Genomic DNA, 15,371 nt, shown 5'->3' with positions numbered 1-15,371 from the left:
TGTACCAAGAACTCCTTTGTGTTTTTAATGTATCAACAGACAGAAAACATGGAACATCTAATGTCTTTAAAAAAAAAAAGTATAATATCATAGCTATTGATAAAAGAACATAAGTGGTTATTATCAGGAAATGTTTATCTTTTTTTTTCATCATCATATTTGTCCAAACAAATATGGTTTTAAGTGCAGCAGACGTTCAAATCAAGCAGAGAGTGAACAGCTGCTTAAATTATTATTTACATGACTGTATGCCAGGAGAGCAGATGTGGACAGCGTCACTTACACAAATGAATCCATCCACAGTGCGTAGTGATTCACAACTTAATCCACTTAACCCTGATGCCTGACGTTTACAGTATTGCCGTTTGTTTTGACCTTTGAAGGGAAAAGTACTTCACGTTAAGAGTCCTGCAGTCCCGTCATTTAAATGATATTGTAAAACAACACTATACAAAAAATAATCTGATATAAATAATAGATGCACACAAAGTGCTGTTATAAAAAATAAAAATAAACTAGTAGCCTTCCAACTTCTTGCTACTTTCCCCCTTTGATTTCTGATTGACATGCATGATAATATAAATCCCTTAAACCGACATGTTATCTTTGAAAAGCATGGAAACTTTGCACCGTTGTTTGAGTGTTTTGACAACATCACTGTAATCTTCACAATCTTGTACACAACTTTCTTACACGAAAATCGGACCTTCACTTTCAGAATGGCAAGGTAAGGCAAGAATTTCACCACCAACCCTTACTGCTCATTAACCTCTAACACTTACTGAACACTGTGTCTGACTTTCCAAAAATGTGGTGTTTCTTTAAAGCAGCTTCAAAAATCGTTTTGTTTGTTCGTCTTTATCCTCATCTTTTGTTTCTACGTGATCTATTCGATCCAGTCTCGAGTCGTTTCTATTCTTTCACGTGCATGTTTGGGTGGCTTTTGACGCAGTCAGTGGTGAAAGTGTAAAAAAAAAAAAAAAGCTGCTTTGTTTTGGTATGATCTCAACCTTTGCTGCATGGAGAACAGTGTTGAACTACATCTGAGTCTACGGTCTACTCCCTCTAGAGCGGATTTACTCCCCTGCACATCGCTGCTCACTATGGGAATCTGAACGTCGCCACCTTGCTGCTGAACCGGGGAGCTGCCGTCGACTTCACAGCAAGGGTTCGAGCACACACACGTCTACACACACAAGAAGCACGCACACAAAAAAATCATGTAGCGGTATAAGATTTACACAAACTTAAATATCAAACTATTTATTTTAGATGATAAGATGGATTATACTATAACATTTATGATACAAATACACTACAAAGTGCATATTCAAAACAGTAACAAAAACAATAATATGTTAAAATAACATAATAATACGAAACAATACTCATAATGATGATGAAATAATAATGACCATGAAAAGATTAAAAAGATTAAAATAAAGTAAGCTCAATAATGAGTATAGTAATGAAAAACAAAATTTTTTTTTTTTTTTTTTTTGTTTCTTTAATGTAATTTAACAGGCAGGAGAAGAAAAAAGAGCAAAAATATGTAATAAACAACAATGCTATTGTCGATACACAATGAAAAAACAAAGCATAATAAATCCAGGACTCCTGGAAAAAACAAGACACAAGAGACAAACCGCTAGAGTTTATTGTGGTTGAAACGGAGCTTGAGGCCTGTCAATCACAGTGGGCGTGGCCTGTAAATCACAGTGGGCGTGGCCTGTATCATTAGTAGAATATTGACTTAAACGGAACACGGAATCAAGAAATTCTTCTTCAAGTCAATATCACATGTACATTATGTGTGGAAATAATCATCCTGTGGAAAACATAAATAAAGAAAAAAGAAAAAAACTATTTTCTCAGAACCTTCTTGCTCAGTTAAATTGAAATAAAATTGATAATACTCAATTTTAACTTGATGATTTCAATAAATGATCATTTTATGTGGAATATAAATTGTTTTCGTCTACTTTAAACCAATAACTACAATAACTGACATACTAATCAAATATTGAGTGATTATTCTGGATTTTAATAAATGGTTTCTTGTCAACGTTACAGAATGGAATCACGCCTCTCCACGTGGCCTCCAAACGTGGCAACACAAATATGGTGCGACTGTTACTGGACCGGGGGTCACAAATCGATGCCAAAACTCGGGTAAGTGTCATAAATAAGCGTGTAAATAATATTATTGTGTGTTTCAAGTACAAACGAAATGAAAATGAACTGATGAATGAAACGACAAAAATGTGTATTGTGTAATTCATCCAAATATATATCATGTATGACATGATTTCATGCAGGACGGTCTGACTCCGCTCCACTGTGCATCGAGGAGTGGTCACAACACAGTGGTGGAACTACTGCTGGAGAGAGATGCTCCAATGTTGGCAAGGACAAAGGTTTGTGTTTTTTTTTCTATTGGTATCAGACGAAAGAAAGCAACATCTGGCAAATTTTTGATTGTAAACAATTCAATTTAAGCTAAAATTCATCCGATTGAAATATTGTTTCTGGCTCCCCCTAGTGTCAGAGCCATGGATCGTTCATTGCGCCATTGCCACATACAGCATGTGATTTTGCCTAGAAAACTAGAGAAAAACTCTTTTGTGTCATTTTCTGGTTTTATCTTCCTCACGTCTGATGTGGTTTATATATCATATAAAACCCAATTTCTAACCCACCATTGTCTACCTCTACGCATAATCTTTAGTCTCCTGGAGGCCACTAACCAATCAGAATCTATAGATTAGTCGCATCAATAATAACATTGTTTCAAAGACTCTGATCTGCTAAAATCAAACTGAATATGTGACTCGTTCTCTCCCTAGAACGGCCTGTCAGCTCTACACATGGCAGCACAGGGCGACCACGTTGAATGTGTCAAACACATTCTGCAGAAGGCTCCCGTTGATGATGTCACCCTGGATTTTCTGACAGCACTGCATGTATCAGCCCACTGTGGCCACTACAGGGTCACCAAGCTCCTGCTGGACAAGAGGGCCAATCCAAACGCCAAGGCTCTGGTGAGTGCAGTCGACTCCATATTAAATAACCACTGAGTTATTCTTGTTTTTAACATCTGGTTTATTTGCCAGAATGGGTTCACGCCTCTTCACATCGCCTGTAAGAAGAACCGTGTGAAGGTGATGGAGTTGCTGGTGAAATATGGAGCTTCTATACAAGCCATCACGGAGGTAAGTCCTGATATCGTCACGTGCTTCTCTATAAACCTGGTCATGATCAGGACGTATTGAAGTTTCTTCCATGTGTGGTCAAAAGAAGTCATTATCTTTGAACTTTCATTCCTCAGTCCGGGTTAACTCCCATCCATGTGGCCGCCTTCATGGGTCATCTGAACATCGTCCTGCTGCTGCTGCAACACGGAGCCTCGCCCGATGCCAGCAACATCGTGAGCCGTTAACGTCGACCCCCGTGTCGCAGGAATACAAAGCTAACTGTGATCCTTTATTCCGTCAGCGTGGAGAAACATCTCTGCACATGGCAGCGAGGGCCGGTCAGGTGGAGGTGGTCCGCTGTCTGTTGAGGAACGGGGCTCAAGTTGATGCCACGGCTCGGGTGACTCTTTGGTGTTGTCATGGTGTAGTTTTTCAACACAATAGTTTTCCATCGCTAATCCTCGCCTCTTCTGTGTCCAGGAGAACCAAACTCCACTCCACATAGCGTCACGTCTGGGTAAATCCGAGATCGTGCAGCTGCTGCTACAACACATGGCCAACCCCGATGCTGCCACGACCAACGGCTACACGGCGCTGCATATCACAGCCAAAGAGGGTCAAGTGGACTCAGCCTTAGTTCTCCTGGAGGCCGGAGCGTCGCACTCACTTGCGACCAAGGTGGGTACAGAGAAGCAGTGACTTCTGACTGAGTGTGTACCTCTGCATGTGGACCACCTGTCGGTGAAGTCTGTTAGCTTGCGAGTAATGAGGTTTAGTTGCAGCAACAATGGGTGCTTTCAGGATCCCTCAGGCAGACGCAATACTGATCCGTACTGATGGGGCTGACACTGTCGCATGAATCTCAAGAGAGACCCATGGCCAAGGTGATAGAAGGAGACTGCTGTAGTTGCTCCTGATCCATCGCCCAAGCCTGACAAAGCATGGATACTATGCTTTCTTGTCCAACCCACAAGTCAATATAATGAAATAGAAAATTGCAGGATATATTTTACTGCATTCAGGTGCTGCTACATTGGAAGTAATGACAAAAACAATAAGTCAGTTTGGCGACTCTGCCTTTTATTTCCCAAATTGGCCTGGATCACAGGTGGGCATACAAAAAAATTGAGAGCAATTGTTTTTAAAGATTTTTTTTCTGTCGTGTACTCCACATGATGAACATTACTCTTTTCTTCTTATCTTAAACATTGCATAGGTGAGCCCAATGACAAGCCCGACTATGGCATCCTTCGTTTTGTCCTATTGGTGGGCGGCGCATCTTTGTCCCACCCCGACTCAACTGTCATTATTTAAACCATTTTTAGAAGGAAACAGTAACAATAACTACGCATCAGGTACTAGTAAGGAAATGATATAATATCCAATCAGTATATGATCATCATCTCCTTAAAGAGAATTCTGTTGAGTATTTGCGCTTCATCACAAGAAACCCACAGTTAGTTGAAGAAAATCAGCCAGTGAGTAGCTTTGTTTTAAGGCGTTTATTGACCAGGTCTTACTCAGAGTATTTATTTGCACTTATTAAATATGTGTTAGACTTGTTATAGAAGCAATCTTGGCCCCCTGTGCTAGCTTTCTCCCAGCATGCCCTTGGAGCGCGTGTCGGTCAGATGCAACTGAAGCCACCTTCCACAGCCCCCCTGCTGTGGGGGCTCCCCAGGGATTTAGATAGCAACCTTAGTGATGATGTCAGTGCTGATCTGCTGATCTCTGGAAACCCTGCCCCAAACAAGAATGCATTGGGTGCCTACCGATGCAGATTAGTGCTGCATTTACTTGAATCATGTTCTTTGTAAAAACTTTGTTTGATTTTTCTTGCCAACAAGTCTAGATATTTCATCCTTTAAAAAGATCTAATGGACTTATTCTGTGGTCCACAGAAAGGTTTCACACCTCTCCATATTGCAGCAAAGTATGGTAACCAGGATGTGGCAGAACTTTTGCTGCAGTGCTGTGCTGTCTCAGATTCTGCTGGGAAGGTAAGAACCCCCCCCCCCCCCCCCCCCCTTTTAAATCACACACAAAGGACTCAGGTTCACTGAAGCTTGCATTTATACCAAACGTTTATACCAACAATAAGGGCTTTATTTGATTGACAAAGTCAAGATAACATGAGATAATAAAACCTTTGTATATTATTTTACAGTAGGTTTCTTCAAATAAAGAACCTCTGTCAAGATAGACAGGGTCTCGTCTGGAGGCATGGACAAATAATGCCAAGTATCTAAACATTTTATCCTCTTGTTTATTATACATCTTCATTAATACTGAAGCTCTGCTCCATGTCTGCCCTAATTATAAGTTTTAAAAAATGGGTGAAGAAAACTTAAAATACATTTAGGCTCTGACCCTGAGACAACCTCAAAACATCACTTTCTATGTTTCACTGTCTTTTCTGTTTCCAGAGACGTACATGAAGATATGATGTTTGTGTTTTTATCTGGGATTGTAACTTCATAACACCTGTTTCAGAGCGGTCTGACTCCTCTCCATGTGGCTGCACACTATGACAACCAGAAGGTGGCACTTCTGCTTCTGGACAAGGGAGCATCTCCCCACACTATGGCTAAGGTAAAACATCTGTATATGACGACATTAAAACGATAAAGCCAGTTAATTGAGGACAGAGATAAAATTAAAACAAATTCAAATCTGATTCGAAAAAAAAGGTTAGGAATATTTCCAAACAAGTATATGGGAGAAGAATATAACTGATGATTATGAGAGATAAATCTAAAAAAAAGAATGTTATTCATGGTTATATTGCAATTGAATTGGTATTATGGCAATGTATACCAATTTAATTGCAGGGATTATAATAATAAATGTAGTGTTTATGTGTATTTATTATGTATTCTAGTGGATATTTCTAGTGGAATTAAATGCATATATTATACTATATCATGTTTTATTGTGGAAATAGATAATAGGAGGCGAGATATATGTTGTGTATTGCTATGAATGCTTATATATAATGTATTTTTAAGTATATCTGTGTAGATATATCGGGCAACAAACTGAAGAATAATTTAAAAGGGGTAGAAAGGTACTTTTTATGTCTCCTTTTTCGGACAACAGTATGTCTTAATTGAATTGGGTTCATTTATTTGGGTATTTACAAATGATAAAATATTTTATATTGATTTGAAATAAATGTATACATTAATTTTAATAAAGCTTTAAATAGTGATGAATTGAGTTAAGGAACTCAAAATCATCTTGTATCTTCACAACAAACATTTACTGCATATATGAAGAACTGCTGAGGAAATAAACCATTCATCACTCTCGTCCCCCAGAATGGCTACACACCACTTCACATCGCTGCCAAGAAGAACCAGATGGAAATAGCTACAGTTCTGGTGCAATACGGAGCAGAGACCAACATCCTGACCAAGCAGGGGGTCACTCCTCTCCATCTGGCCTCCCAGCAAGGTCACGATCAAATGGCTGCTCTTCTGCTGAGCAACGGCGCTCAAGTCAATATCCCCACAAAGGTCTGTTCTTCATGAGAGCTTAAACGAACCGACTGAGCGACGGTAACACTCGCCTGTGCTCCTGCAGAGTGGCCTCACCGCCCTTCATCTGGCTGCCCAGGAGGACAAAGTTTCTGCTGCAAAGATTTTAGTTTCATACGGAGCAAATATCGACGAGCCGACTAAGGTGAATGCTTTGATTTTACTGTAATATATTGACTTTTTTGTTTGTTTCTCATCTTGTCAGTTGACATCAGTTTGTACTGAACTCAAAGAAAATAATAGAGATTTAAAGTAGAGAGAATAACATCCGTCCCATTTGGATACTTTAATCTTAAAAAAAAATGGTTTGTAGTAAATCAATGATTTAAGATTGTTGATTTTTATTTTACCCGTTTCTTTGAAGTTGGTCATTTTTTATTACTTTGTTGTTGCCTTGTGCTTAAGGTTGTTTTATTTATCAGTTGTGTTCATCTGTAAACTATGCAATGATTCAACACATGTTATGTTTTATAAACTCTTTTTATGCAAAAGTATTTTGATGCTTATAAAAAAAGAAAAGTATTGTGTACTGAAAGTCTAATTTCCCGAAGGAGATCTCCAGAGAGATTAATAAAGTCTATCAAATCTATTTTATCTAATCTAATCTAATCTAATTATCATGATTTTGTGATGACATTGCTTCTTACGTTTTTATTATCCAGTTTACAGATTCAACTAAATAAATACTTTTATTTTTCAGCTTCAGTACACTCCTTTAATCGTTGCCAGTCACTACGGAAACATCAAGATGGTCAACTTTCTACTTCAGAAGGGGGCAGATGTTGCAGCGAAGACGAAGGTACTGGTCTGTTGTTGCTAGTTAATTTTTTTTAAATGGATTTAGGTGTTTTCAACAGTAAACATTTCATGTGAAATGTTGAGAATTTGAGAATCAAATTATTATTTTTGCTAAGAACAAATCATCAGTGTTTAGAGTCCTACCTACTGTTTGTCTTTTAAAAACTGTTGATGCACCTATGAAAAGTACACAAATATTATAATTGAGTCTCCCGTTCTTTCTACACAACAGAGCGGTTACACAGCTCTTCACCAGGCAGCACAGCAGGGAAACACACATATCATTAATGTGCTTTTGCAGAACGGTGCAAAGCCAAATGCTGTGACAGTGGTAAGTAGAGACACAATTGTGTTGTTCTTTAAAGCATTGCAGAGATGTTTTTACTGTTTACTTTAAAAATATAATGTTTATAGTTGAATTAAATGTAACATTTAAGGACTAATGCGAGTTAAATCGTTTTGTTTTTGCAATATACGCAATTTACCAGGACTTGGACGTATAAACATGATGAAACAAATTTCTCAAAGTGCTTTTGTTTTCCTACACAGAATGGAAACACAGCTTTGGGAATAGCAAGAAGGTTGGGCTACATCTCTGTAGTGGACACATTGAGGGTCATCACGGAGGAGATCATCACCACCACCACGGTGAGATATTCAAACATGCTGAAATAAGATCTATGTTGAATTTTCACTTCATTCAAAATGGTTCCCCCTCCATCAGACGGTGACAGAGAAACATAAACTCAACGTCCCTGAGACAATGACAGAAGTTCTGGACGTATCTGATGAAGAAGGTATGGCTGTTTGTAGATAGTTCCTTTCAAAAATGTTTAAGCCGGAAGTCAACTTTCCGGGAGCAAAACTTGACAAGAATTCAACATTTACATCTAAAAATAAGTTTTAGAAAATCTCATACTGGTTGTGTATTAGTTATAGCATCTTGTTTATCATGAACATACTATTCCTAAATATACCGACAATATTTCTTAACATAACCATAATTTCTGCTCTTTAATCGTACGAATAGAAAATTTGTTGTAATGTTTGATATATCTCTCCTACTCTAAAGTGTTAACAATTTTCCAATTTCCATTTTTCAATCATCATTAAATTCTTAATTCAATAGTCATTTAAACTAATGTATTTTGTTTGTACTAATGTACTAATGTTTGTTTATTTCTCTTTAAATACGAATCCTGCAAAAACTGCACTACTGCATGTTGTTTTCCAGGTGACGACACCATGACAGGCGATGGAGGGGATTATCTGCGACCTGAAGACCTGCGAGAGCTTGGAGATGATTCGCTGCCAGGACAATATTTGGATGGAATAAACTACCTTCATTTCAGGCTGGAGGGGATGCGCAGCGACAGGTGAGAATGTAGATTTACTTAAACTTCTATTTTTTTATCGAGTGAGGTCATGATATGTAGAAATAACTGAAGAATACATAAAAGGTTATAAACTGACAGTTAAAAGAGTAGGGGAGACATTTTCCAGAGGTTCTTTGGGCCTTAAAGAGATCTGGACCAACTTAAGAAGGTGGAACAAGGACCCCTTAAATAACCTCGGTTCTACAAATGCAAGGCCCTCCAGCCACTTTGAACACCTCGTGGCTGAGTACTTTTGGAGGGCTTCTTAATGGGAGGGCTCCCCTTTTGTAGATGAAGGGAGCCTGCCACCTACTGGTAGATACACCATCAGTGAAGCTCCACCAGAGGGCTGAAGCATGCGTGAAGTAGAACCGTTTATGGCACCTTCCATTGAACAAGTGAAGTCTTGGTGCTATTGACATGTAAGGTTACAGTATGGTTTAGTTTCTTCCTGACATTATCCACTTAGTGATGTAAATCGTCTTACAAGAGCTTCAAGAAGTTCATGTTCTGGGAGAAAAGATCACTTAATTTAAGATATATCTTAATTATTTTAAATTGTGTTCTGATACTTTTATATACACAATATAATATTCATCTATGATCCAATGAAATGACCATAATGAACTTTTACAAGTTTTCTGTTGATCATTTATCTCAAGTTATCAAATGAAAGTCCTTCTCTTCACTGAGTCTGCTAGTAAATAGTCTTTCAATGTTTTCTTCTGCAGACCCTCCAACAGGAGTGATGGGATGTTGGATGACATGATCACTTATCATCAGGTGCGTTAATGATTCAAACAATTGATTTGATTTGTGAACAACCATTTCAGCTCACTGTAAACTGGAGACTTTATAAGATGTTCCTGAAGCTGTAGAACAGGTTAGTCACAGTGTATCACACTACTGACAAAAATAAAGCAGAGCCAGAAGACTTTCTGTTTTATCTACCTTTGTACCAAACCCCATCTACGATCATTCTGGTCGCCCTCCTGTGAAGGTGTTCCAGGCACGTCGAGGAGTGGGGAGACCATCGGCTCAGAACCAAGAGCCTCAGAAATGATTTAATGGCTTTGGAAATAAGGCTTTGTCTCATTTAACAAATGCTGATACTTGGATGTTAAGATTATACAACCAAACACAATTTTGAAGTAACTTTTAATAAAAATGTTAAAGTTTGAAAATCAGTTTTATTTCAAAATCTGCAATTGATGATTGATTATAGAAGATAACAAGTTCAATTTACTCTATTAATGGATTTACTTTCATATAACAATCCCTTTCTGTGGTTCCAGATGTCATCACTGCCCAGAGATAATGACAGAGACTACAATGACAGTTGTGTTACGGACAACCAAGATAATGTGGTTTTATCCTTGAGTCCAATGAATTCTGGGTAAGTACTAGCATACTGCAGACACTTAGTTAACATTCAATACAGGACATGGAGGGTGAAGCAGGCTGGACAAGACAGCTTAGTATCAGTGATACATGCAGTACGACTGGCTTCCTGCAGCCAATAGTAGTTTGAGAAACAACATAAATAAACATTAAATAAATAAATCCATGATAACATAGAACCAATTGTATTGTTTGTATATGGGTGTGAGTGCAGTAAACACAGACTCAAACATTGATGTTCTTACACTCGATCTTCTAATATTTGCTCTGTAATTAAAGTTCACATCTTCTGACTTCCAGCTTCCTCGTGAGCTTCATGGTGGACGCCCGAGGTGGCGCCATGTGCGGCTGCCGTCACAGCGGCCTACGCATCATCATACCGCCCTTGACATGCAGCTCACCCACTCGTATCACTTGCCGACTTGTGAAGAGGCATCGCCTGGCGACCTTGCCCCCCACAGTAGAGGGGGGTGGTCCGCCAGGTCGGCTCGTTGAGGGAGGTCCTCCTGTATCAAAGTTCCTGGGGTAAGAAATGAACTATTCCTTTACGCACCAGAACTTACAATGTGTGTTTACACAGTAACCTTCTTAAATGTTAATATTATTGAGTGACAATTCATGTGGACATGAATATTTCCAGTCAGTTCTTTTTGTTAAATCATTATATTCATATTATATTGTCATTATATAAATGTAAGCATATTTAAGATATGTTAAATATTGTACATTAAAGATATATATTTTCACATGCAATAAGTGACGTCCATGTTTTATGGTTGTTACTTATAATTGCCCTGAACTGCCCTGGACCAAACCCCTGTGTTCTCTATTCCTCTCACTGCTGCATTTGGATGAACTCTTGATCACGTAGCAAACTTCATCTGCCCAGCACCCCCCCGCCCCTCAACGAGGGGGAGAGTCTGGTTAGCAGAATCCTCCAGCTCGGTCCGCCTGGGACTAAATTCCTTGGGTAGGATTGAAAAACATCATCATGCAGACTTAGATCTGGTCACGAGTGGTCTGTGTGGTTGTTATTGTGTGTGTTCTTGTTCGGTTGTGTGTGTGTGTGTGTGTGTGTGTGCGTGTCCTGTTCTCACATCACTACACAAACTGTGTCTCGGCAGGAGACCACCCTCACACACAAAATAAATCTGTTTATAAGTCAAAGTGCACGACAAATGCATGCATCGTTTGTTGATGAACTTGTTTTGTGGACAAATTTACAAACCCAAATATAAGAAAAAGTATGAGTCTGGGAGTAGTCAGGAGAGGTAACTTACAAAACAGGCTTGATAGAACAGACTAGAGACCTGTCTGACTTTTCTACCAATAGAAGCCCAACTTTTATGTTACAGAACACTGTAGAGAATCAAAGATAGATGGTAGAAGAAAGGTAATCGTGACTATATAAAGAAGTGAAAGTACCAGATACTGAAAAATTGACTCATTAACTTTTGATAAGTCATTTATATTGACATAGTATGACAGAGTTGGAGCAATAAAGCTGACTCAACCTCTGACCAGTTCATACAGACACACTTATGTTCATAATTTGTCCAAATAGCTTTGGTAGAAACGCAACAAGTGTTCATTTGTGGGTTTTTCTATGTCCAATAATCTTGCTATCAAGTCTAGACTGGACTAAAGAACTGCTGTTACAACATAGTTTTGTTAATAATAAAGGAATATTTCTATATAATAGACTTTTCATCACACTACTGGTAACATGCTCATTTTAACTATGGCACTGTTGTGTCTTTTTATTAGTTTAACATGGTGCTAATATTTTCTAGTTGTAATGATTAATAGTTTGCTGTTATAAAGTGTACCGGCTCCACACACCTTTTAAATCTGCTCAAAAAAAGTATTACCTTAATGTGACATGGAATCCGTCTGTAGCCCTGTAGTCGTGGAAATCCCCCACTTTGCTTCTCTGCGGGATAAAGAGCGAGAGCTTGTCATCCTGAGGAGTGAAACAGGAGAGAGCTGGAAGGAGCATCACAGCGAACACACCCATGTAGAACTCAATCAGATGATCAACAGCTTGAGTCACGGTTTGTATTGAATGGACACAAAGTTGCTGCTACTTTGCTCTGAACTCTGGTTGACCTTGTGTTGCATCTTCTCCAGAGCTGGACTCACCGGATGAACTGCAGAGGAAGCGCATTTGCACAATTGTCACTCGGGATTTTCCTCAATATTTCGCGGTTGTGTCTCGTGTCAAGCAAGACAACGATTTCATTGGGCCTGAGGGTGGCATGCTGAGCAGCACCGTGGTGCCACATGTGCAAGCCGTCTTCCCAGCGGGGGCGCTCACCAAGAGGATCAAAGTGGGATTGCAGGTACTAACAAAAATCCAATGTACCAATTTTCAATCAATGTCACTTTAACATTTAATTTGTGTAACCAAATTTCAAAAGAGCATTAGACTGGATTACGATGAAGATGAAGGGTTACAGCACCCGACATGTCCTTGAAAGTCCGGTGGTATAGTTACTCAATATGTCAAATATGTCAGTAAATCAAATTGTCCATGATTTACTGACATATTTACAAGAGACACAAGATCATAGGAAAGAAACTGTCTTTCTTGTCGCGATTCATTCGATTATTTTACACATGTATACTGTATAGTATTACGTCGATGTGTATATTGAAATTGTTTGTGTAACAGTCACAACATTTGGCAAACTAAGTTGCAGGCCATACATAGTGTACATTTACCAAACTGTCTTCAACAGGTAGCATGAGTCTGACATCATAATTGATTATTGGATCTAATGTATATGTTTGAACTTTAATCTATTTTAATCTTGAGGCAACCAGGATTTGACACACGTGATGTAGCCATCTTGTTTTACCAGAGTTCCCGTTTTTTTTTTTTTCATTTCCAGACACAGCCAGTTGGTACAGACGTGATCCAGAATATTTTAGGAAGCAAGGCCACCCTCAGCCCCATCGTCACTCTGGAGCCTCGGAGGAGGAAGTTTCACAAACCCATCTCCGTGACGATTCCTGTCCCCCAGACCAGCTCTGACCAAGGATGCAAAGATTTCGGAGGGGGGAGTCCAACTTTACGGCTGCTGTGCAGCATCACAGGTCTGAGATCCCCTAAGTTGGTTTGATGTCCAAAAGAACAGAGTGCTCATCTTGGTTTCCTAAATGTAGGCGGTACCACTCCAGCTCAGTGGGAGGATATAACCGGCACCACTCCTTTAACTTTTGGCGAAGACTGCATCTCCTTCACCACCAATGTATCAGCCAGGTAAGAGTAGAACACTCTCCCTTTTTAAAAAAAAACAAGCAATCATATAAATACTCTGTTCTGTTTCTAGATTCTGGCTCATCGATTGTCGGCAGGTTCAGGAGTCGGTCAGCTATGCCACCCAGGTCTACAGGGAGGTCATCTGTGTTCCATATCTGGCCAAGTTCGTTATATTTGCAAAAACACAGGATCCCATCGAAGCCCGGCTACGATGCTTCTGCGTGACGGACGACAAGATTGATAAAACACTTGAGCATCAGGAGAACTTCACAGAGGTGGCTCGCAGCAGAGAAGTCGAGGTACAGCATCGTTTCCTTTGCAATTTCCGTCCAATAGTTAAGATATGTTGACGGCGACCTTGGCATGTTGGTCACTGTTCATAAACAGCAAGAACTACAACATGGTGGACATGAACTCTTTGTCAATAAACATGAACCATGTATGTTTTTATGCGTCTTAAAACTGGGAACAAACATAATTGTGACCCACAGGTCCTAGAAGGGAAGCCCATCTATGCAGACTGTTACGGCAATCTTGTACCTCTCACCAAAAGTGGGCAACATCATTTCTTCAGCTTCTTTGCCTTTAAAGAAAACAGACTTGCACTATTTGTCAAAGTGAGTCGATTCATATCCAGAATTTCACACTAAAATCAAATATTTTTCACTTTAAAAAACACTTTTGATGTTGCTACGGTAGATCAGAGACAACATTCAAGAGCCTTGTGGACGTCTGTGCTTCACTAAAGAACCCAGGAATTATCGCTCATCAGTGGGAAACGCCATCTGCAACCTCAATATCAGCCTCCCTTCGTATTGCAAAGTAAGTTCATGATGCTGATGTTGTTCTTTATTTTTGAATACCTTAGTTTTAAAAAGGAAGCGTAGATAAGAACAGTGTGATTTCCTTCTATTGGTTACAATAACACATTAAAATGCTCAATTTTCGGACTATAGTTTATGTCCTGATGAATAATCCTAAACCGTCAGTAAAACAAGATCGCTACATAGTTGTTTTTACCATGAACTCTTAAATGTTTGAAAGAACGAAATCAAGTCGGACCAGATCAACACAAGGATGTCTATCCTAAAGTATTTTTTGGATCCATTTCTACGATACTTTTTCCCTCCTGTTCCTGCTGTTGTTTTTACCATTTGTTTCTTCTTATTTTACATTAAAGGATTCAGATTCAGACCAACAGGATGAGGTAAAATCATTGTCAGCTTCTAAAAGCATTTTTCTCATATTAAACATTATTTATTTAAAAATTAACCCTCATGTTTTTGTTGTTTTTTTGCATCTTTTCTAGGCGAGGAAGACTCAATTCAAAGGTGAGTCATTTTACACAATCTCAACAAACACGGCATGCATGTAACAGCCACTTGTTTTACTAATATTGACCGAACGTGTCTAACTTTACTCAGATATAGTGTGAGCCTTTAACCAAACTAATATCCTCTGCACTCACCGAGGAATTCATTCTGCAACCTAAAGTATAAAGCATGATCAAAATATGTATAGAAAACTTGAGTTGTCATCGTGTAATCATTAAATGACCCTTTAGGTTAAAATAAAATCACGTCCTCTCTTTAATGTACAAATGATACGAACAAGCTATTTTTCTTCTTCTGCATCAGTTTAACCATTTGGTGCTGACAAATTAAATAACGCCTCGGTAAATGTATGTTGTCTCCTTTGTGACCCAATATTCTGCTGACCGCATTCTTCTCTTTCCCCCTTTGATTTTTCTTTTTCTGAATTTATTTTTTGATTATTTACGTTTAATTGTTTCTTATAT

General features: G+C 38.9%; 1 protein-coding gene across 3 annotated transcripts in view; it reads left to right on the top strand.

Moving 5' to 3' along the window:
- LOC148082120 (uncharacterized) overlaps nt 1-15,371 on the top strand; it is a 45,428-nt gene that overhangs the window by 22,529 nt on the left and 7,528 nt on the right. For 2 of the 3 annotated variants that reach the window (XM_087789246.1, XM_087789247.1), the window contains exons 8-37: nt 1,070-1,168; nt 2,074-2,172; nt 2,319-2,417; nt 2,847-3,041; nt 3,114-3,212; nt 3,329-3,427; nt 3,496-3,594; nt 3,675-3,872; nt 5,096-5,194; nt 5,688-5,786; nt 6,515-6,712; nt 6,780-6,878; nt 7,434-7,532; nt 7,764-7,862; nt 8,081-8,179; nt 8,256-8,328; nt 8,766-8,907; nt 9,639-9,690; nt 10,203-10,303; nt 10,609-10,833; nt 11,180-11,278; nt 12,208-12,362; nt 12,439-12,650; nt 13,203-13,407; nt 13,477-13,573; nt 13,644-13,872; nt 14,065-14,190; nt 14,273-14,395; nt 14,754-14,780; nt 14,883-14,904. In XM_087789246.1, the coding sequence (XP_087645372.1) occupies nt 1,070-1,168; nt 2,074-2,172; nt 2,319-2,417; nt 2,847-3,041; nt 3,114-3,212; nt 3,329-3,427; nt 3,496-3,594; nt 3,675-3,872; nt 5,096-5,194; nt 5,688-5,786; nt 6,515-6,712; nt 6,780-6,878; nt 7,434-7,532; nt 7,764-7,862; nt 8,081-8,179; nt 8,256-8,328; nt 8,766-8,907; nt 9,639-9,690; nt 10,203-10,303; nt 10,609-10,833; nt 11,180-11,278; nt 12,208-12,362; nt 12,439-12,650; nt 13,203-13,407; nt 13,477-13,573; nt 13,644-13,872; nt 14,065-14,190; nt 14,273-14,395; nt 14,754-14,780; nt 14,883-14,904 (3,667 nt within the window). Of the gene's footprint in view, nt 1-690; nt 728-1,069; nt 1,169-2,073; nt 2,173-2,318; nt 2,418-2,846; nt 3,042-3,113; nt 3,213-3,328; nt 3,428-3,495; nt 3,595-3,674; nt 3,873-5,095; nt 5,195-5,687; nt 5,787-6,514; nt 6,713-6,779; nt 6,879-7,433; nt 7,533-7,763; nt 7,863-8,080; nt 8,180-8,255; nt 8,329-8,765; nt 8,908-9,638; nt 9,691-10,202; nt 10,304-10,608; nt 10,834-11,179; nt 11,279-12,207; nt 12,363-12,438; nt 12,651-13,202; nt 13,408-13,476; nt 13,574-13,643; nt 13,873-14,064; nt 14,191-14,272; nt 14,396-14,753; nt 14,781-14,882; nt 14,905-15,371 lie in introns of those variants that run through there. The other variant, XM_087789249.1, reaches the window with a different exon arrangement.

The sequence above is a fragment of the Callionymus lyra genome, chromosome 4 (assembly GCF_982586985.1).
Source record: "Callionymus lyra chromosome 4, fCalLyr1.hap1.1, whole genome shotgun sequence".
Classification (NCBI taxonomy): domain Eukaryota; kingdom Metazoa; phylum Chordata; class Actinopteri; order Syngnathiformes; family Callionymidae; genus Callionymus; species Callionymus lyra.
This window is presented reverse-complemented; position numbering and strand designations above follow the sequence as displayed.